Below are 23,508 nucleotides of genomic sequence, written 5' to 3' on the forward strand. Positions count from 1 at the left end.
ATATGTATATAAAAGAAATTGAAATTCAAAAAGAAGAAGAAGAAGAAGAAATTTTAAGATAAAAATCGTTCACTACCTTCAACTAAAAGCTCACACGTAGCTTCCACTTTGCCAGCTTTGGATGTAGCAACCATTTTCACTTGTCCATCATGCTCAATCTCCACACTGGTGATGATGAATGAATAACGGTCATCTTTGGACATGAGTTGGAATTGATCATTGGCTTTTACTTCTCGGTCGTTTAAGAACCATTGGACTTGAGAACATCCAATGACTTCAACATCAAAACGTATCTCGTCCTCCTCAAAAGCTTCCTTATCATGCAAACTCCTCACAATTTCAGGAGGAACGTCCGCCGGTTTTGATCCAGCACCGTCTGCTGCATCATCAATTTCATCTACAAAGACGTCAGCTTCAGTTTCATCTTTACCGAGTTCGTTAGATACTGTACACGAATAGACTCCCTCATCATCCAAAACTGTTTCTGGGATAACAAGTTGATGGCTATCACCTCTGTTACTAACTGCATGAAGTCGCTGGGTAGTAATTTCTTACCCTCGTAATACCAAGCGATGTCACAAGGTCCACCTTGTGTAGTGACTTCAAGTAATAGTTTTTCACCTTCAATTAATTGATATTGTTTCTGTAATTTCTTGGTGAATTTGGGTTTGGTGATCTTTAGTTTTACTTCTTCTTCTTCAACTTCAGATTCTTCTTCTTCAGATAATTCTTCTTCTATGGAGAAAATGAAAAGTTGAAATTCATTAGTTTAAAATGAAGAAAGTACATTGATGACAATTGAAAGTTCTCTGGTACTTTTCAAATAATGGTCCTATAAAAAGCACATTGTTTTCAGTTGAAATTCAATTGCATTTAAATGAAGACAACAGCCGAAAGTTGAGAAACAAGGAATATGCTTCTTCATGACCTGATTTCCTGATTCCCAATTGGCTAAGCTCAAAAACATAAAAAAAAATTTCTCATTTCCTTAAAATTTAGATTTACAAAACATCCCAAATGTCCATAATTAAAGACCTATAGAACAGATTAAACTGTAACGATATGAAATAAAAATCGAGAAAGGAAAAAAGTCCCCTAATCTCATTTTAAGCTCTAGAAGGTGTTTTTTTACTTTCTGCAGGGTTGAAAATTGTCTATAAAACAAACATTCTGGGTTGTTGGGACTAATTAAGTCCCCATTGTAAAAACTTTGTAATTAAAAACAAAGTTTCTATATTTTGATAAGAATCAATGGGTTTGTATAATGATCTTTTTTGATTATAGTCTAAACTAGGCCTTCCTCTTTTAGGTAGATTTCACTCATGTAAGTTTATAATCAGTAATTAGTATATTAGTCGGTTCACTCACGCAAAAATAAACGCGATTAACGCAAAAAAATGGCGCGAAAAACAAAGTGATCTAAAAATCACTTTCACCGGAAATACTCTCGGAAAAAAATTGCATTCTTGAAGTTGAGTTTCCGTAAAAAAACATGATTTCCAATACATGTGCTGGTGCATTTTTAACATCCGTGGTCCCGTTTGGTTCCCCGATAAATCCCGATCCGGGATGATCGGGAAAATTTAATCGGGACACTTCGGATTTCGAACTTACCATCATTAACCAATAGTTGAACGTCGCACATGACTTCTCCGTAATCGTTTCGAACACGAACTTCATACAGACTCTCATCATCTACGTCAACTTTGGAAATTTCCAGAAAGAAACTATAGTCTTTATTCCATATTCTCGTTCTACCAGAACCGAATAAAATTTGTCCATTTTTCGACCAAGACACATTGACTTTGGCTAAATCTGTATCATCAGCTAATTGTAATTCAAATAAAGCTTTTTCGCCAATGTTTAAGTCTAAGTCTTCAGGTTTTGTTTTGATTACTGGTTGAGCACCACTGACTGGTGAATCTCGCGGAGTTGCAGGCATTACAACGACATCAATACCGCATGCGCCAGGGAATTTATGCCTGGTCACTTCCCTATTAAGTCCAGGATGTAATTCCTTGATTTGCAATAGTTTCATTCCTATATCATTGCTTGTATTTTGGTCGTTCCTTCTGTCTGTAATAACCGCCACTTCATCATCAGTAGCATCGTATTCGTCCAAACTGAAAAAAAGAAGAAACATTTAAAACTATATATGAATTGTACAGTATAAAAGGGATGAGGTATAAGTTTACAAGGCTCGAATACGAGGTTCTGTGCATTTAGCTCGATAATTTAACCTTGATGGTTGATTTATTGAAACATATTAATATCAGGCAGTTTTCAAAGTTTTGGTATTTTCTTGAAAGGAGAATTGGACGTTACGGATACATTGACATTATCATCAAGAAAAGAAATGTAATATTTTTTAAGCTGAAAAATCATACAAAAGGCCCATAAGAGTTTACACTGTAGCATGCTTCTTTTACCTCATTTTTGCCAAAAAGAATAGCCTTCCAAAAAGTTTCCTTGTCCATAAACTTTTTTAATGTCTGTTAGCTAGACATTATCGTATTAAATCTGCAAGTATATACTTTTAAATGGGAAAACATTCCATTAAAAATGTGTTTAAATTTGATAAAAAAATTAAATCGATTTTTTTCTGTAAGAACTTATGAGAACGGTCATAACAGTAGTAAAGGGAAAAAATTAATCGAAAAATGATTTGAGTTAATCGAAAGTGCTACGCTAATCATCATCGTACTGCATTCTACTAAAAAGAAGCATTTTGATTATGACGAACTAGAATTGTCGATTTGCGTTTTTATAGTCAATTTAGATACCACATAATGCTAATAAAATTATTTTGAATTGTCAGCATTTCAAAAGTTTTAAGATCGTGTCGAAATGAATGCTTATAAAATGGAGGTCTTTTAACAAAAAAAAATCTTTGTAAGTTTTCTTAGATGCAAAAAGACTAAATTTATAGAGCTGCATTGAAATGGCAACATACAATGGTAACACATACCTATCTGTTAAACTCATTATAGTCATATCTGAAATTTATCCCCTTGATAAACAATGAAGCGTAAGTAACCCAATACCACAAAATGTAAATTCTTCTTTCTTACAACAAAGTCACTTCTAAAAGTCAAATCGAACAACGTTTCGTAGTAAAGTATGTTTCAAGATAAGAAGTAACTTGTGTTATTTCCTCAAAATTGTTAACTGCAGAAAATCCATTTCCTTATTATACGTAGGTTTTCAGGGTGTTTAATGAGCTGAGAAAATACAATTTTAGAAATTCGTCAGAAGAAAAATTTCTGTGATGTCAGGAAAACACCAGTAAAGAAAGTATTATATCGTGATTTGATGAAAATATCAATAAATATTGATCAGTTTGGCTTCAAAACAAGATTCCTTTCCAAATCTACTTTATTGAATTTGTTCCTCGTAAAACTTGTTTGAAAAAACACAACATGCTCGAGTATTAGATAAGCAATCAAATCAAATATCAAATCAAATGTTTCGATTAAATAAACCATTTAAACGATCTATTTAGTCATAAACAGTCAACATTATTGTGCTAAATAACATAAAACTGTTCTCCTTATTAATCAGTTCGTAAAAGTAGTCTAAGTGGCTCATTTTTACGTGAGCTATAAAAAGACAGCGAGACCTGGACTGATTGATATCAAAATTTCCACATAAGAACTACAACATGTTAAGTTTCTAAAACGAGACTTGATAAGGATAGCTTTTAGAATTCGGATTTGAAATGTGAGCTCAAAAAGCGTCAATGAATTTCAAGAATGAAAAACAGGTTTCATTATGACCTAGAAATCTACGGACAGAATCCAAAATAGCACAAAAATGATACCAACTCGATGTTGCTCCAAGAATACACGAAAAAATTGAGAAAGTCAAAATCAAAAGATGAATTTGACCTTTCTTAATATGTTCTAACAAAGAAAAACAAGATTTTATCTTTCCATTAATTGACCGTTGGGCGGACTTCCAACTAATTAGCAACGCGAAAATTTAATGGATCTCAAGATAAAAAAGACTGTAAAAGGAAATTAATTGAAACAAACTGCTGATGATTAAGGAGATGGAAAGGGAATTCCGAATAGTTTTGTACTAAAGATGACACAAGATTCTTAATGATGGCGCATCAGTTCTGGTTATGAGGAGCCAAAAGAGAGACCTCTATTGCGCAATCAAAGGAAAGCGAGTAAAGGAAGAGGAAGAAGGAAGTTTAAAATTGATGACGTCATAATTGCTCGTCCTAATAATTTCTAAATCGAACACGACAGTCAAAACCGCACTACTTAGAAAAATAAGGATTCTGGAACAAAAGCTGTCTATAATGTTACCCCAAGATAAGACGATTTAATACACAGCACAACAATATACCGAATCGAACGAAGATGATTAAAATCTGGATTATTTTTTTGAGAAATCATAAAGAAGAATAATCTAGGGTACTTACTTAGAACATTCTTGATTGGTTGTGGAAGAAATAGGGGGTGGTGGTGGAGAGGGCGTGTTTATGTGAATGTCGGGTGTACCATCAGAGCCTGAAAACAAAGAAAGTATCGGAAATTTATAAAAATGAATACGAGTTCTACTTTCTTGAGTGGCATTGAAGAAGTTGAATTTTAACAATAAGATGTTTCTTGTGCAATAAACAATGAGTTATTGACCGTTTTGGCGTTTCAAATTCATAAGTTTCACCCACTTCTTGGGGCTTTAAGATTTTACTTTTATAAGCTATCATTAGTGCAAATAAAACTGAAGGGTCATTGGTGTTATAGTACTATCTTAGTACCAAAGTATTTAAACTAAATTTGATAAAGTTAGTGCCTTGATAATCTCTCTATTCCCAACAGTTTTTTTGTAAAATTGTCCTTTAGTTAACTTACATAATCGAAGACATGAAGTGGATTTCGTGTTGCCATGGAAATTGGAAATGGTGCACGAATAATCACCAAAGTCAGTGTCTCTCAATGCCTTGATCAACAATTGACTTGCTCCATCTTCCTCGTGTATTTTGACACGTTTAATCGAGACAATATTCTTTCCATTTTTCTCCCAATGGATTCGTGGTTTCGGTTTGCCGGTAAATTCGACTTTCATTTCGACATCGTTTCCTTCTTCAGCTTCGTAAAAATCCTCTAATTCTCTCGTAAATGCTGGGTGGTTTGGCGATAATTTAGGTTTGTTGGATTTAGTATCGATTTTGATGTTGACTTCGACAGTACATTGTCCAGCTTCGTTACGAGCAGTACATCTGTAAACGCCAGCATCTTTCGTGGTAGCCTTTCTTATTACCATGTTATGTAGGTTCCTCGTTGCTTGAATATCAATGGTAGAGGAAGATTTAAGTAATGAGTTTTCTTTATACCATTCAACTAAGGGTGTTGGTTTACCGTTAACGCTGGCTGTTAATTTCAGCTGATTACCTGTGAAATTAAACAAAGGAAAGATATTTGAGAATCCATTACTATTAAGTAACAACAAAACTGTTCTGCAACGGTCTAAGGTCGTTTTTTTTCAAGTCAAGTCCATTTGCTTTAACAGTGAACAATTATCTTGCAATCCTATGGAAACCAATCACAGCGGAATAAGCCCGATCACAAAGACATGGTTTACACATTGTAGCATAAAAGAGCGTGTACAATTAAAGAAAATGGACCATAGATTATGGAGTCAATGTTACCGAATTTGATAAGCATAGATTGAATCCGTGAAACTCTAACAGTTTTAAAGAAATTAGTATACAAAATTATTCACGCCAATGTAACATTCAAACTATGTTTAAGCAGTTTCAAAACCGTCTGAACTGAGCATTAAAAAAGAATTATACTAATTTTCAAAAAGGGATTAATCTGACTTATCCAGTTTAGGAGCAATTTATCTTGATTTTACATAAAAGAGGTCAGTGACATTTATCGAAAATTTCGTTTCTTAGCAAATAGAATCTTGATTCGAAACTGCGATAAAATGCTTTTTTCTGCTTTTTCGCGTGACATGTGCAACAGAGATAAGCTTACATAACCACGAAGCCTCCATTTGTCGGTAGATGTTAGGGATAGGTCATAATAATACATCATTGCCTATATATTGCCAGAGCGCAGTTAAATGTTTACCGAAGTTTTGCCTGAAATATCTTTCATTATAAAACACCCACGCGCCTCTGAAAATAAGGCGCCAATAAAAATTAACTGGACAAAAAGTCTTTACCAACCTTCAACGACTGTTTTATCTTTTGGTTCCAAAACAAAAGTCGGTTCTTCTTGGCCTGGTTTCCTTTGTGTTTTGGGGGCGGGTTTTGGTGGTGTTGCTTTTGGCTCTTTCTTCGTATCTGAAGATCGGCTTGAAACACCAAATTCTGTTTTGCGACCCTCTGTCAAATTGAAAAAGAAGAACATTTTCAAAAAATATTTTCAACGGTTGAATGAGCTTTCATTTCAAGCCAACTTAGAAAAATACAATAAATCATGCGACTCTAAATATGGGCATACACACAAAGACGTTGAGTGCAGTTAATGTTAGGTATGTCATTATTAGTAATGCGTTAAAAGGTGAAAAAAAATAAAAAAAATTGTGCAGTGTTCTGTGCACTTTTCTTGATTGAGCTGCGTCTTAAGGTAATAATAATATTTAGAGTAACTCGCTTAACCTCGTCCCGTGTAGCCCTTAATAATTTACTGATATACGCCAGAGGGTATATTCCGGCGTCCATAGTAAACGTAGAAAAGTTGATTAGACGCTGGGAACGAGGTTGTCAGTTGGTCAACAATGCAAATTGAGCACAACGCGATACTAACAAAAAATAAACACAAAACAAACAAAACAAACGAACAAACACAGCATGCACTTAATTGTCTAGAAACATACCATCAACATTAAGGTTAGCACTCGATGTCAACGTCTCGTTGGGTAATTTGAAGACGATCTTATATTTGCCAGCATCTGACATTTGTACATTCCTCAAGTTCAACGTGAACAGTTCTCCTTCTTCGGCGACGGCAGCTTTTATACGTCCACAACCAAGGTCGACTGGTTTATCATCGTGGTACCATTCTACAGGTATGTGGGGTTTAATGGATTGTGCACGGCATGAAAATTTAGCGGAGGAGCCGATGGTAGCGTGACGGTCACGCATGGGTAATATGATTTGAGCGTGATCGAGTTCGTCTTCTTCATCCAAGAGGTCATCATCTGTAAGATCGTCATCATCAGTTCTGAAAAGAAAGAATTGACATCAACCTTGATTTTCACAAGTCGGACCTCTACAGCTCGAAAGACCCGAAGGATTTCCCTTTGATGGGGATTCTACTGAAGCGTTTTATAGAAGAGTTTCTGTTCATACAGGAGACTCTCTCGAAGTGTGAGGATCAAGAATCCTGTCAAACAGTTTTTAAATGTAAGAAACAATCAAAAGCATGCATTCTAACGGCATTCTCCTATTTTCTTTGTCTTTTTATCTGCTTATTGCTTTCTTACCTTGGCAACGATCGTCCACCAAGCTCAGATTCTGAATCGTCAGACTCAAATCCATGATCTATGGATAAAAACAAATTGAAACATGAGGTTTTTAATCGTAATGTTCAGAATAATAAGTAACATGGTGACGTCTTTCGTGACAAAAACTCTTCTTCGTAACTAAGTCTATACCAAACGTAACTGCGAAGAGACGGAGGTAATGCATCGATAGATGTGTAAATAAGTCTTTGACTTTGCAGAAGGAAGGGAGAAAAACATTACAATTAGGCTGCTGGTATCCTCTAACGGATTCGTGCTCCTTATAAACTACCAGCGGTTTAGTAGAGGTCTGCGATTCAGACTATATTACAATATAATACTAGACAGCCTGGCAAACGTTGCTTCAACGTTAATCTAACGTTTATACAAGGTCCACAGAACGTTAGATGAACGTTGAAACAACGCTGTGTAAATAACACTTATATATACCTTCAACGAAGAGCTCAGCAGTGGTCATGGCTTTACCGAAACGATTTTTAGCCATACACTTGTAAGTACCACGGTCGTTAGTGGATACTTCACGAATAACAAGAGCGCAAGTTCCATCTTCTTCTTCTTCTTGTAAAAAGTTGCGATCGTCATCGTCGATAATTTCATTGTTCTTATACCACGTGATCTCTGGTTCAGGGTCACCTGTGTTAAGAAGAAGATAGATATATTTTTAATTTAAAAATTCCATATGCTTCTGAAACACTGAAAAATCGAATACTATGTAACATAGTAAAAAACACTGTTCCAATTGTTCTAATGCGGACAAAGTAAAAAAAACAACAAACAACAGAGCTAGTTCTTCTCCGCTTGGAAAAACCCCGATGTATGACATGTGACATGTCCCCAAAAATCAAAATGCATGCCGTATGAACGCCTATTTTATTTATGGAGTCGCTAACAACTCTTTCTACCATTTTGAAAATCAAAAATTCACCTTTAACGACGACTTCGAATCTGACAGCACTGAAGGAAACAACTTCAATGTCTTGTAACTTGATCTTGAATGCTGGTTTGTTGGGATTAGTTGAAGCGCTCACCAAACTTTGAAGTTGTGGTTTTGGTGCTGCTACTGGAGCTTTTTTCGATTTGCCTGAAATCAAGAATTAATATCGAGTTTAACTTTCATCATATCAATTCTTACCATTGATTCACCATTAGCGTGAAGGGCTCATTTTTACAATGATAGTTTATATTGGATTTATCTCTCGAGTAACGCCTGTAGCAACTTTTAGTTGATATGCCACACAAATATCAGCCCGTAATTATTATGACCATGGACTTTTTTTTAGTTTAAACCCTCTTTCATCTGACAAATCAAAGCAGGCCATGTCCAGAAAACCAAAACTTCTTTAATTTAACGAAATGATATAGAAGTTGATGAATACCTTCGACTTCGATTTCGAATTCTTTTTCAACGGTACCATTTTTATTTTCACATTCTACAACATACAATCCAGAATCTGAAGATTCCAGTCTCGGTATGGTGAAATTATAATATTCGCCTTCCCGCTTGATGAGAACTTTCTTCGATTTTTCTTCAATGGGTTTTTCATCTTTAAAAAAGAAGACTTCAGGGTGTGGTTGGCCACTGATTTTGAAACGGACTTCAAATTTGTCACCTTCCCTCTTTTTGATTGGTTCGTCAGGAAGGTCGACGTCGATGGTCGGGATGGGTGATTTCTTTGGTTTTCCTACAATTGAGACAAATACCTTTGTTTTAAATGCAACTTTTGATACATCTATCTATTCCTCTTCCTAGAATTACATGGAAAAAACTGAACCCCTGAGAATTGAATACACCAACAGTATGAACCTTAAGAGTGAAATTAAAGCGTATTCGTTCCAGTTCACAAGAGCCAAAAGTCTCAGGCTTTATAGGTCATTTAACAGTCGAAATAAATCATGAGTAATATAAACTGATAAGGCTAGCGATAAGGATAATGGCTTCCCGTCTGCCAGACGCAAAAACATCCAAAATTTAGACCAACAGAAAGTCGTTATCAGAGCGTAGTGGTCCTGATTACCCATGATTCCTTTCGACCGTGAAATGACCTTTAGCTGGGAATGCGTCAATGCAATGAATTCGAACACTTGAAGCAATGACTTTCTGTTGGTCTAAATTTTGGATGTTTTTGCGTCTGACAGACGGCCTTGGTCAGCTCGAACCCAATCCTAGGTGTGTTTATGATCGAAGATTTTAGAGTGACGAACGTGCAACTAGCAAAATGTATGTAGAGGAGGATAATAGTGTATCATGTGTATGTGGTGTATCTATTATTGTATGTGTATTAGCTGCATATGTATTAGTCAAATTTCAGTAGTTTATCAGTTATTTTCGCTATTATATTATCACTATCACAGCTTTTCGATTGGTTCATTTTGCATGGTAAAGCCTGCTATAATAAAAGATTATTTTTTTATTTTGTGCGTATCTAAGAGCGAAGTTTTGATTGTGAAAACACGTGGCATGAATTAAATAATGAAGACAAATTCTTGGTTTTTAACGTCGCATCAATGAGGAGCATACCTTGTACTTTGATTTTGAATGATTTGTTGGTTATTCCAGATTCTCCTTGGACTTCCATGATGTATTGACCAGAATCTGATTCCTTGACTTCGGGAATGTAGAATCTAAAGGTTCTACCCATTCTGGTGACAACAGCTCGACCCATATCATCGATTCTATTATCACCTTTGTAGAAGATGGCTTCAGAGTCATCAGATACTTCAAAGTTGAGTTCGAATGGTTCACCTTCTTTGATGTTCAAAATTCCATCCTTGGGCAATTTGACATGCACTGTTGGTAATGCTTTTGGCTTCGCTATATATCAAAATGAAATTTGATTTTATGATACATAGTTAGTTATAGCTCGCAAACGTTTAGTTTAGGTGTTTTTCGACCAACAGAAGCAATAGTTTTTACATAGCTGAAGGATCAATTTTAAAAATTCAGGGCTTAAATTAAGTGAACAGCTTTAAAAAAGCATGAGTCTGAGGAGCTAAAATCTACTTGTCTCTATAAAAAAACATGCCTACATTACTAAGGTTTTGTAATTATCACTAACCTGTGACTTGGATTTCAAATTCCTTCTTGATTTTACCACCTTCACTTTCAATTTCCACCGTGTATTTACCAGAATCATCTTTCTGGACCTCAGGGAAGTAGAATCGATACGTTCGCCCCATCCGGGTGATAACAGCTCGTCCCATGTCATCCATTCTCTTGCCGTCTTTGAAGAAAGAGGCTTCGGCCTCGTCAGAAACTTCGAATTTCAATTCGAAAGGTTCTCCTTCTTTCGCTTTGACGATGCCATCGCGTGGTAAACGAACTTTGACCGTTGGTTTTTCTAAGAAAAATTGAATGTGAATTTTTTAAATTGATGCTTCAAGATATAGCCGTCGTTTAAGAATATTTCTCTACCTTTGATTGCTTGGTCAAGGAGTTATGAAAAATTGCTGCTAAAAAATGGCATAACCATATTTTAATCAATTGCAAAAGATTTTTTCGAGCTAATAAATCGTGGAATATACCTTTGACATCGATTTTGAATTCTTTTTCTGTTTTTCCACCTTCATTTTCAATTTCAACACGATATCGTCCACTATCTGATATCCTTAGATTCCCAATGAAGAAGAGATGGCTCCTTCCAGTCCTGGTGACAACAGCTCGTCCCATGTCATCAATCTTCTTTCGCCCTTTGAAGAAAGAGACTTCAGCGTCTTCTGGGATATCATTGAAAGGTAGTTCAAAATCTTCATTTTCTTTCCCAATGATGACTCCATCTTCGGGAAGGTCAAAAGTGACAGTTGGTTTTTCTGGAAATGAAAGCATTAGAAATAATTTATAGCGAAATACAGGTTAACTTTTCAATTATGATATTCAAGATGTTTTAGATTGATATGAAAAATATTTTTATGGTAGCTTGGCATACGTGTTTAGTTTCGGTTTCGAGCGACAGTATTTTCACGATGTTTTAGATTGATAGAAAAATTTATTAACTGTTAGCTGACTTTGAAAACAAAGGGGTATTTACCTTTTATTTCGATTTCGAAATCTTTGCTAATCTTTCCTCCGTCAGTCTCAATCTCTACTGTATATTTTCCAGAATCTTTCTTCTTGAGATCTCCCATGAAGAAAAGATGTCTTCGACCCATTCGTGTAACAACAGCACGTCCCATGTCCATTTCTTTACCATCTTTGAAGAAAGTTAATTCTGCCTCAACATCGGAAACGTCGAATTTGATTTCAATCTCTTCGTTCTCTTTTCCTTTGACGATTCCATCTTTGGGTATGTCCACCTTCAATGTGGGTACATCTGAAGAATAAACGCAATTTTGTCAAATTTTTTATCAAAAGCCAACTAAAGATACCGTTCTACGTAAATTTCAATTGACCAAATTAGAGAATAAGGAGAAATCGATTGAAATTGAACCCACTGACTCGTCATGGCCTTGCATTCATTTAGCCGTGATATTACGATTATAGATAAGTTATGTGTTTTCTGGCTATCAAACAGAACTACACATTAAGTGCGAGGAAATATTACCTGGAATCTCAAGTTCAAATTCTTTAGTGATTTTGCCTCCTTCAGTTTTGACTTCAACTGAATACTTTCCGGAATCTTTCCTCTTGAGGTCACCCATGAAGAAAAGATGTCTTCGACCCATTCGTCTAACAACAGCACGTCCCATATCCATTTCTTTACCATTTTTGAAGAAAGTTACATCTGCATCTTCGGGAATATTATCAAACGGTAATTCGAAATCTTTTCCGGCTTTTCCTCTGATAACTCCGCTTTCTGGTAAATCGACAGTAATTGTAGGGGCATCTAAAGAAGAGGTTAAATAAAACATCACTGCTACCGTATTAATGAGAGTTAGAAACTAAGTAATTTGAAAATTAAAGTTTGCGGAAAAGGACTTCAAACTCTGCGATAATTTGGTGTTAATATTTTTTTTGGAACCGTTTACGCTGTGCATTTTTTAAAAACTCCTAAACGATGTTGTCCCAAGTTTTCTTGATAGTAATTGCTAACAAAATACAGTGTCGAATATATTACTCAAAGTCAAAAGGTAAAAACAGGTCATGATATTCACCTTTGATGTCTAATTCAAACTCTTTAGTGATTTTCTCTCCGTCAGTTTCAATTTCAACTGAATATTTTCCAGAATCTTTCTTCTTGAGATCACCCATGAAGAAAAGATGTCTTCGACCCATTCGTGTATTGACAGCACGTCCCATATCCATTTCTTTACCATTTTTAAAGAAAGTTACATCTGCGCCTTCAGGAATATTGTCGAACGGTATTTCGAAATCTTCTCCAGCTTTTCCTCTGATTATGCCGTTATCTGGTATGTCCACTCTAACGGATGGTTTCTCTGTAAATAAGAAGTTTTAGAAAGGATAAAAAATGGTCTGATAGCTTTTCGAAATGTATGTGCTATGATGGTGCCTCTATCGTATTGTGCATATAAAGAAAATGTTTCGACTATGATTATAACACGATGACTGACTTCTCCTTACAGAGGATGTCCGGTTCTGTATTGAGCGGTATAGGAGTCGTCTCGTTAGAACCGTCTTACGATGTAGTGCCTGCCAGCTTGCGAGCCCCAGACACACAGTTTTTCGGATTAAGTACGTTAATCTGGCGTGAATCACCATGGAACAAGGCCAGGGCGCTCTCACCTCATCCATGATGTATTTTGGAATCGATTCCTAGCACAGTCATCGACAGGCTTCTTGAGTTTATGTCTACCCAAATCCCCTCACATGGCATGGGTTGGCCCGGGCGAAGAGACATTCACTTGCCAAGTGAATCCCAGCACCAAGTGGGAATCAAAGCCCAACCTCCTTTACGGAAGGCAAGATTGATAACCACTACACTATTGCACGAATATAACATATGTTCTTACTAACTATCAATTTTGGGAGATCAGTTTGCTCAAGACAAGCCTTTCCTGCTGAAATTAATTTTTTACCTCTAATAGCGAGTTCAAAATCTTTGCTAATCTTTCCTCCATCATTTTCAACTTCAACTGAATATTTTCCAGAATCTTTTCTCTTGAGGTCTCCCATGAAAAAAAGATGTCTTCGACCCATTCGTGTAACAACAGCACGTCCCATATCCATTTCATTACCATTTTTGAAGAAAGTTACATCAGCATCCTCTGGAATATTATCAAACGGTATTTCGAGGTCTTTTCCTTCTTTTCCTTTGATGATGCCGTCTTCCGGAAGATCAAAGTCAACTGTAGGAACATCTGAAGAATGACAAAAAACAAGAAATTGAAGTTAAAATTTTTTTTTATAACAACAGAAACAATTTAATGTTCAGGTTCCCGTTCATAAAAAGATTAAGACGAAGTCAATTTCTTGGAATCAAGACCCTTAAAGAGTTTAAGACCTGTCTTCATTAAAAATCTTCGAATCAATGGAAAACATCAAACGTTACTTCAGAAAGGAGTTTCTTACCAGGTACACTGATCTCAAACTCTTTGGTGACTTTTCCTCCGTCAGTCTCAATCTCTACTGAATATTTTCCTGAATCTTTCTTCTTGAGGTCTCCCATGAAGAAAAGATGTCTTCGACCCATTCTTGTATTAACAGCACGTCCCATATCCATTTCTTTACCATTTTTGAAGAAAGTCACATCTGCGTCTTCAGGAATATTATCAAAAGGTATTTCGAGATCTTTTCCAGCTTTTCCTTTGATAATTCCGCTTTCTGGTAGGTCGACATCGACGGTTGGAACATCTAAAATAGACGAAGAGTAACATGAAAATAGTTAAAGAGGAGTGTTTTCAGCCAAATAATTCATAAAAATTTCAGTATATTTCACGATTAATGTTCTGTAACTTTGCTTAACCAAAGAAGTATTCATCTCTTTGATTGCTGACAGCATCGTCCAAAGAGTTTTTAAACTGGATGTAAAAAAATTAACGTAAAATCCTTTGATATACGAAACTCAATGAAGTTTGCAATGAAAATTATGAATACCTGGGATACTGATCTCAAATTCTTTGGTGACTTTTCCTCCGTCAGTCTCAATCTCTACTGAATATTTTCCAGAATCTTTCTTCTTGAGGTCTCCCATGAAGAAAAGATGTCTTCGACCCATTCTTGTATTAACAGCACGTCCCATATCCATTTCTTTACCATCTTTGTAAAAGGTAAAATTTGCATCTTCGGGGATATCGTCGAAAGGAATTTCAAGGTCTTTTCCTGCTTTTGCTTTGATGATTCCACTTTCTGGTAAGTCAACATTGACGGATGGTGGTAATTTGACAGCTGAAAAAATTAAATTGAAATTCAAGTTAATTCTACCCATAAATCATGCTAGAAACCTTAAGCAACGAATATAGAATCTTCACAAATAGGATACAATGGCAATTGAAGGAACTTTAATAACTTTGGCAAGAAATCCTTTTTGAATCCAATAAGAAGCACAAGAGGAAGCAAATAAAAAATAAATTGTAGTTACCTGTGACTTTGATTTCGAATTCTTTCTCGACAACACCAGCTTTAGTTTCAGCTTCGATCACATATTTACCAGAATCTGATTCTTTAAGATCTGACATGAAGAATCCCCAATGAGTTCTTCCTATTCTGGTGATAACAGCTCGTCCATTCTCTTTCTCCATTGATTCTTCATCTTTAAAGAAGAACACTTCTGGAGCTGGTTCACCTTCGACATCGAATTTCAATTCGAACGATTCACCTTCTTTACATTCAACCACACCGTTATTGGGAATGTCAATATTGATAACAGGTAGTGTTGGTACCTTAACAACAAGTTGACAAGTGGAGCTTGTGGTACCGTACTTATTGGTGGCTCTAGCTTCATATTTGCCATGATCAGAAGGATTGACTGAACGGATAGTGTATGAATAATGGCTTTCCATCTGTTTGAATTCAAAGTCCTCATCTTCAGAAACTGGTTCATCATCTAAGAACCATGTTACCGAATCAGCGTGATCAACTTCAACTTCAAAGACAGCTGGATCCATATCGTCCACCTCAAAGTCAGTAAGCTCTTTACCGAATTTTGGTTCACAACCAACAATAACGTTAGCTGAGAGCGAAGCTGTTGATACTTTATTGGTGGCAACGATTTTGTAGTCACCAGCATCCTCCAGAGAGGCTCTGGTGATCTTTAGCTTGTACACAGACTTGTCATTGCTCAGAATAATGCGTTTAGTGCTCTTAACAACAGTCGAGCCTTTGTACCATTCAATCGTTGGTACAGGGAAACCTTTGATGTTTGCAATCAACTCTAAGGTTTCCCCTTCTTTGATATCCATATCTTGGAAGCTTTCAGCATCGATGCTAGGAGCTTCATCATCTGGGATTTTCTCTATAAATTTCCAAGAAAACAATGTTAAATTAGCCTTAGAGATGACACAATAGATAAGGGGACGCTATGGGACTAAATCCTTCTAAAGTCTGAATAAACTCAAAATCTATTTAATTGTTACGAAATCGGAGTAGGATTAGTAAAATTGGTTTCAATAATTGTTGATTAATCTTAGGATAAGTACAATCGGGTGAGATAATTCAATTCAGTGTCTGTTCAGTATATCAAAATCATGTATAATGTTAATTTGTCAAGTCAATTTATATTAGTAAGGAGGTTGATCAGTAAATCTAGTCTGAGTGTCGGCGTTTCAGTTAAGTCAGATAAGTCAATCGGTCATTATCGTCAATTCTAGTCTGTACAGTCATAATTGTCACAGAGATAAGTTCAGTAGTGTAAATTACGTAATATTGTAGTAATATTCTCGGTTTTGTGTCTAGTCTGTCGTGCAGTCGTTCGTGTAAATGGTGCTAGGTTTGTGCAAGATATGTCTTAGTCTTGTTATATTAATTATAATGCAATATAAACGTGCAAATTGTTTGAGTGTAGTAAAAATTATATAAATGCTAAGTTTGACAATGAATGTAATTGTTCAACAAGCAAGTATGGTGCTAAATAGTGAGCTATCGTTATCATACAATTAAATATTTTGAATAGCTTGTCGTCTTCATAGATATTGAAATGGAATGTGAATAAGTACCTTTTGAAGTAACTCAGCGTTACCAAAGGTCTCTGTGTGATGCAGAACATGTTAATGTCCAAGCTGGTGCTTTCAAAGATTCTTGTGAATCTCATTGTTGAAAATGAATGTGAGTTGACGGCAGATTGTCATCACCAGGAGCATTTGTAGGACAAGAGCAAAAAGTGACAGTCAGCTCAATAGTCCATACTCCTGAATCACAACTGTTAGCCAGTAGACAAACTTGCCATTTGAGTTGACGTGATATTTGTTAAGTGCAATTGTCAATGTCGTCATGTATGTCATTTTTGTGGTAAAATTGAAATTAAGAAATCTCAAACCTTTAACTTTGAACGAGTTGAACTTTAATTCTGTCGTTGCTTTGGCACTTTTGACGACAACTTTGTAGGTTCCTGCATCGGGCATTTGGCAACTCTTGATAATGAAAGTCGTTCGATTGCCTTTTCTGAAGAAGGAATATTGCCCATCATTGATGTTCACTTGTTTGAAGCCTTTGAACCATTGAACTGTGTACGCATCTGGATGACCTTTGACCTCGATGTCAAATTTGATCTCTTCCTCTTCTTCATAAGTGTCTTTGAGGTGTCCAATTTGTTGAAGTCCAGGGACAGCTTCTTGAACCTTTAATCGAGTTGAGTTAGTTAAATCCTTACTATTAGCTCTGGTGGCAACATATTTGACTGATTTCTTATCGTCCTCCATGGAGCATTTCAGGATGGTCATAGCTGATTTTTTTTCAATCATTTCAATCTTAAAGTTCTCTGAATTGATATCAATTTCAACATTGTTTATATACCATTTGACTTGATCTGGTGTTTCAGAGAAGCCAGCTGTAAAAATGGCACTCTCACCACATTCAGCAACGACTGGTTTCATTTTCTCGGTAACATTAAAAGGTTCGTATACAACAGCTGGTTTCGGTTTAATAGAAATTGAGTTATATTTGAACTCAGATGTACCGTTGGAACTCTTGATAACACATTTATATATTCCAGCATCATTCTTTTGTACATTCTTAACAAATAAAGATACTTGTCTTGAATTGACAATAATTTCAGTTCTCCCTTCTGCGTGTTCAACCTTTTTGAATCCTTTGAACCAACTGATTTCAAAAGGTTCTGGATGGCCTCTGATCATAAGCTTTAAAGGTATTGTACTCTCTTCGGTATATTCTTCGAAAACATCGTTGATCTGTCTAAGTGCCGGTGATTCAGATGTTACACTTAAACGTACAGACCCGAATACTTCATCTGTATCAAGTTGTGCTAAGAACCTGACCAACATTTTATCATCTTCTATAGTGCAGTTCTCGATAGCCAAGACATGATCTCGATCTTCTCTGAGCATCAAGAAACGTTCATCCGAAGGAGCTACTTCAACTTTATTGATAAACCACTTAAAGTCGTCCACTTCCGCTGACAGTAACACTTTGAATGTAGCTCCATCGCCATCTTCCACAACTTGAGGTTTCAACTTTTCAATAACATTGAGAATAGCATTATCTTCTTTCTTAGGTCGTTTTCTGTCAAGATAACCAAAGCCTCTTCGACCTCCTCTCATTGCACGACCACCACCATCACCTTCATCACTTGCCCAAGAATCGAAGGATGAGGAGACAGCTTCTTCCAAGTCTGTCTCCTCTTCAGCCATGGCATCCTCTTCAACTTCAGGTAGAGAATCTAAGACTTCCTTATCATCCTCTTGAGCATCATCAACGGAACCTTCTCTAGATGCAGATCTTCGCTTTCCTTTTTCAGTGTCATCGTCTCCAAATCCTTGCCACCTTTCAAATTCCAGTTTCTCTTTAATCTTGATCGGGTTATACTTATACTCAGATTTTCCACTTGAACTTTTGATAACACATTTGTATGTTGCTGCATCAGAAGGATCCAAATCTTTCAAGACGAATGAAACTTTATTTGGTGAAATTTGGATTTCTGATTTATTTTCATCTTCTTCAATCTTTTTAAATCCTTTGAACCAGTTGATCTCAAACGGCTCTGGATGTCCACTTATCAGTAAAGTAAACGTTGCAGTGTCACTAACACAATAAACTTCCTTCACATCACCAAGCGGTTTCAATCCTGGAGCTGCAGGTTGTACTTTGAGTTTGACAGAATTGGCGAGTTCCTTGTCTTTGATTTTAGCAATAAATTTAATGCTTGCTTTCGTATCTTCCATTTCACAGTAATTGAATCTCAGGGAGTATTTCTTTTCGAGTTTGTCGATGGTGTATTTATCTGATGGTTTAACTTCTTGGTCATTAATATACCATGAAATACTTTCTGGTTCGTTGTTGAAGACGACATTGAAATCAGCACTGTCACCACATTCTGCAACAACTGGTTTCATTTTCTCTTCAATCTCAAATGAAACTGTTTCCTTAACAACCTCAGGAGTTTTGTTAACTTTGATTGGCTTGAACTTGAGTTCAGAAGTTGCAACTGAACTTTTGACAGTACATTTATAAGTTCCAGCATCAGTAGAATCTATGTTTTTCAATATAAACGACACATGTTTTCCGACGATATTGATTTCAACCTTTCCTTCTTGCTCTGAGATCTTTCTGAATCCTTTCGCAAAGTTTACAGTAAAAGGTTCTTTGTGTCCCTTAATATCAAGGTCAATCCGTACTTCTTCACCAACTTCGTAAAGATCTTTGATTTGGCTGGTGCAAATCAGCTCCGGAGTTGCTGGTTTAACTTTCATACGAGTAGAATCCGTAAGTTGCTTCTTAAAACATGTTGCAACGTATTTGACTGCTTTTTTATCGTCGTCCATAGTACAGTTCTTGAATGTCAAAGAATAAAGGCCATCATCTTCAGATAAGGTGAATTTTTCGCTCTCAGGTGTGATTTCCACATTGTTTACAAACCATTTGAATTCTTTTGCTGGTTTTGAAAGACGAACACACAGAGTAGCTTTTTCATCAGAAGTTGCAGTAATTGGTTTCATCTTTTCTTTGACAAGGAATGGTGTTCCATCGTCAACCTCTTCCGGAATTATTTGTTCCTGCTCGATCACTTCCTCAAGCATTGGCTCTTCTTCTTCTAAGACCTTTGCAGTATCTTTGGCAGATGCTTCGATAGCTGAACTGTCATCTTCAACAGATCCTTCTTCAAGAGATTCACTCTCTGGTTTAGCGTCGACATCTTGTCGATCTTTGTCATCATTTTTGTTTGGTTCTTGAGATTTCAACCATTGCTCATACTCATGTTTATCTTTAACAGAAAATGGAAGATAGGCATATTCAGTTTCGCCCGCTGAACTTTTGATAACACATTTGTAGATTGATTCATCTGATGGTTCCATATCTCTCAATAGAAGTGAAACCTTTTTGGACGAAATTTCGATTTCAGATCTTGCTTTGTCTTCTTCGATCTTCTTGAATCCTTTATACCAGTCAATCTCAAATGGTTCGGGGTGTCCACATATCAGCAAAGCAAACGTCTCACTATCACCAGCACAATAGACTTCCTTGACATCTCCAAGTGGTTTCAAGCTTGGAGCTGCTGGTTGCACCTTGAGCTTTACAGATCCAAAGACTTCGTCTGTATCCAATTTTGCGTTAAATCTGACTGATGTATTATCATCTTCAAGTGAACATTCCTTTACGGTTAAAGTAAATTCATTCTCTGTGGTTACTGTCAAGAAGCGTTCAGAAGGAAACACTTCAACCTTGTTGATAAACCATTTGAATTCATCAACTTTGGCTGATAACAATACTTTGAGCGTGGCGTTATCACCCTCTTCAATGACTTGTGGTTTCAACTTTTCAATGATGCTGAGAAGAGTATTATCTTCCTTCTTTGGTCGTTTTCGGTCAAGATAACCAAAGCCTCTTCGACCTGCTTTCATTGCTCGTCCTTCGTCATCAACGTCATCACCACTCGCCCAAGAATCGAATCCTTCTTCTAGGAGAGCAGCTTCTTCAGCTGTGATCTCAGTCTCTGTTTCTTGGACATCCTGATCCTTTGGTTCCTCTACAATTTCTTCTTCATCTAGGATCTTTTCAAAAGAAGGTTGTCTTCTTGATGATGTATCACTATCTTTTGAAGCAGCTTTCAGACTTTCAAAGTCAAGTTTCTCCTTGATCTTGATTGCATTATACTTATACTCAGATTTTCCAGTTGAACTTTTGATAACACATTTGTATGATGCTGCATCGGAAAGATCCAAATATTTCAAGATGAATGAAACTTTATTTGTTGAAATTTGGATTTCTGATTTGATTTCATCTTCCTCAATCTTTTTAAATCCTTTAAACCAATCAATTTCAAACGGCTCTGGATGGCCGCTTATCAGTAATGTAAACGTTGCAGTGTCACCAACACAATAAACTTCCTTCACATCACCAAGCGGTTTCAAACCTGGAGCTGCAGCTTGTACTTTGAGTTTGACAGAATTGGCGAGTTCCTTGTCTTTTATTTTAGCAATAAATTTAATGCTTGCTTTCGTATCTTCCATTTCACAGTAATTGAATCTCAGGAAGTATTTCTTTTCGAGTTGGTCGATGGTGTATTTATCTGATGGTTTAACTTCTTGGTCATTTATATACCATGAAATACTTTCAGGTTCGTGGTTGAAGACGACATTGAAATCAGCACTGTCACCACATTCTGCAACAACTGGTTTCATTTTCTCTTCAATCTCAAATGAAACTGTTTCCTTAACAACCTCAGGAGTTTTGTTAACTTTGATTGGCTTGAACTTGAGTTCAGAAGTTGCAACTGAACTTTTGACAGTACATTTGTAAGTTCCAGCATCAGTAGAATCTATGTTTTTCAATATAAACGACACATGTTTTTCGACGATATTGATTTCAACCTTTCCTTCTTGCTCTGAGATCTTTCTGAATCCTTTCGCAAAGTTTACAGTAAAAGGTTCTTTGTGTCCTTTAATATCAAGGTCAATCCGTACTTCTTCACCAACTTCGTAAAGATCTTTGATTTGGCTGGTGCAAATCAGCTCCGGAGTTGCTGGTTTAACTTTCATACGAGTAGAATCCGTAAGTTGCTTCTTGAAACATGTTGCAACGTATTTGACTGCTTTTTTATCGTCGTCCATAGTACAGTTCTTGAATGTCAAAGAATAAAGGGCATCATCTTCAGATAAGGTGAATTTTTCGCTCTCTGGTGTGATTTCCACATTGTTTACAAACCATTTAAATTCTTTTGCTGGCTTTGAAAGACGAACAAACAGAGTAGCTTTTTCATCAGAAGTTGCAGTGATCGGTTTCATCTTTTCTTTGACAACGAATGGTGTTCCATCGTCAACCTCTTCCGGAATTATTTGTTCCTGCTCGATCACTTCCTCAAGCATTGGTTCTTCTTCTTCTAAGACCTTTGCAGTATCTTTGGCAGATGCTTCGATAGCTGAACTGTCATCTTCAACAGATCCTTTTTCAAGAGATTCACTCTCTGGTTTAGCGTCGACATCTTTTCGATCTTTGTCATCATTTTTGTTTCGTTCATGAGATTTCAACCATTGCTCATACTGATGTTTATCTTTAACAGAAAATGGAAGAAAGGCATATTCAGATTCGCCACCTGAACTTTTGATAACACATTTGTAGATTGAGGCATCTGATGGTTCCATATCTCTCAATAGAAGGGAAACCTTTTTGGATGAAATCTCGATTTCAGATCTTGCTTCATCGTCTCCGATCTTCTCGAATCCTTTATACCAGTCAATCTCAAATGGTTCGGGGTGTCCACGTATCAGCAAAGCAAATGTCTCATTATCACCAGCACAATAGACTTCCTTGACATCTCCAAGTGGTTTCAAACTTGGAGCTGCTGGTTGTACCTTGAGCTTTACAGATCCAAAGACTTCGTCTGTATCCAATTTTGCGTTAAATCTGACTGATGTATTATCATCTTCAAGTGAACATTCCTTTACGGTTAAAGTAAACTCATTCTCTGTAGTTGCTGTCAAGAAGCGTTCAGAAGGAGACACTTCAACCTTGTTGATAAACCATTTGAATTCATCAACTGTGGCTGATAACAATACTTTGAACGTGGCGTTATCACCCTCTTCAATGACTTGTGGTTTCAACTTTTCAATGGTTTTGAGAAGAGTATTATCTTCCTTCTTTGGTCGTTTTCGGTCAAGATAACCAAAGCCTCTTCGACCTGCTTTCATTGCTCGTCCTTCGTCATCAACGTCATCACCACTCGCCCAAGAATCGAATCCTTCTTCTAGGAGAGCAGCTTCTTCAGATGTGATCTCAGTCTCTGTTTCTTGGACATCCTGATCCTTTGGTTCCTCTACAATTTCTTCTTCATCTAAGATCTTTCAAACGAAGCTTGTCTTCTTGATGATGTATCACTATCTTTTGAAGCAGCTTTCAGCTTTTCAAATTCAAGTTTCTCCTTGACCTTTATTGGATTATATTTATACTCAGATTTTCCAGTTGAGCTCTTGATAAGACATTTGTATGTGGCTGCATCTGAGGGATCAAGGTCTTTTAAAACAAGCGATACTTTATTCGATGAAATGTCAACTTCATATTTAATTTCATCTTCTTCAATCCTTTTAAATCCTTTGAACCAATCAACCTCAAACGGCTCTGGATGGCCGCTGATCAACAAAGTAAAGGTTGCAGTATCGCCCACACAATAAACATCTTTGATATCACCAAATGGTTTCAAGCTTGAAGTAGCTGGTTGTACTTTCAGTTTCACAGATCCAAAGACTTCATCAGTGTCTAATTGAGCATTGAACCTGATTGATGATTTGTCATCGTCAAATCTACATTTGCTGATGGTCAGTTTGTGCTCCGTATCCGAAGATTCGATATGAAATTTTTCATCAGAACTTGTGATCTCAACTTTATTGATAAACCACTGGAATTTATCAGCTTTTGAAGACAAAACAACTCTATAAATAGCATCAGTATCCTCCTCAACCACTTGTGGTTTCAACTTTTCAATGATGCTGAGAAGAGCATTATCTTCTTTCTTTTGTCGT

General features: G+C 36.4%; 3 protein-coding genes across 4 annotated transcripts in view; all 3 read right to left on the reverse strand.

Moving 5' to 3' along the window:
* LOC136804911 (obscurin-like) overlaps positions 1 to 203 on the reverse strand; it is a 43,347-nt gene extending 43,144 nt beyond the window's left edge. The window contains exon 1 of the mRNA XM_067061431.1: positions 77 to 203. Coding sequence (XP_066917532.1) covers positions 77 to 203 — 127 coding nt within the window. The remainder of the gene's footprint in view (positions 1 to 76) is intronic.
* A 194-nt stretch (positions 204 to 397) lies between these two features.
* Positions 398 to 3,058, reverse strand: LOC136804928 (uncharacterized protein DDB_G0289955-like). Of its 2 annotated transcripts, none has more exons than XM_067061458.1 (3): positions 2,969 to 3,058; positions 1,615 to 2,123; positions 398 to 735 (listed from the first exon to the last, which is right to left on the reverse strand). In XM_067061458.1, exons 1-3 carry the CDS (start codon positions 2,992 to 2,994, stop codon positions 398 to 400), a joined length of 873 nt encoding a protein of 290 aa, XP_066917559.1. In that variant the 5' UTR covers positions 2,995 to 3,058. The 2 variants fall into 2 exon arrangements, with proteins under 2 accessions (XP_066917559.1, XP_066917560.1); XM_067061459.1 differs by lacking the exon at positions 2,969 to 3,058 and adding an exon at positions 2,430 to 2,530.
* A 1,370-nt stretch (positions 3,059 to 4,428) lies between these two features.
* LOC136804879 (muscle M-line assembly protein unc-89-like) lies at positions 4,429 to 23,488 on the reverse strand. The gene is made up of 21 exons (XM_067061390.1): positions 23,464 to 23,488; positions 22,917 to 23,368; positions 16,857 to 22,830; positions 14,964 to 15,836; positions 14,480 to 14,770; positions 13,955 to 14,236; positions 13,462 to 13,743; positions 12,580 to 12,861; positions 12,030 to 12,311; positions 11,517 to 11,798; positions 11,014 to 11,298; positions 10,548 to 10,829; positions 10,010 to 10,303; positions 8,868 to 9,173; positions 8,417 to 8,572; positions 7,921 to 8,124; positions 7,453 to 7,510; positions 6,844 to 7,190; positions 6,191 to 6,349; positions 4,866 to 5,405; positions 4,429 to 4,520 (listed from the first exon to the last, which is right to left on the reverse strand). Exons 1-21 carry the CDS (start codon positions 23,486 to 23,488, stop codon positions 4,429 to 4,431), a joined length of 11,748 nt encoding a protein of 3,915 aa, XP_066917491.1.
* Positions 23,489 to 23,508: the final 20 nt, after the last annotated feature.

This window comes from Clytia hemisphaerica, unplaced genomic scaffold, assembly GCF_902728285.1.
Source record: "Clytia hemisphaerica strain Z4C2 unplaced genomic scaffold, Clytia hemisphaerica genome assembly, whole genome shotgun sequence".
In the NCBI taxonomy this organism is placed as follows: domain Eukaryota; kingdom Metazoa; phylum Cnidaria; class Hydrozoa; order Leptothecata; family Clytiidae; genus Clytia; species Clytia hemisphaerica.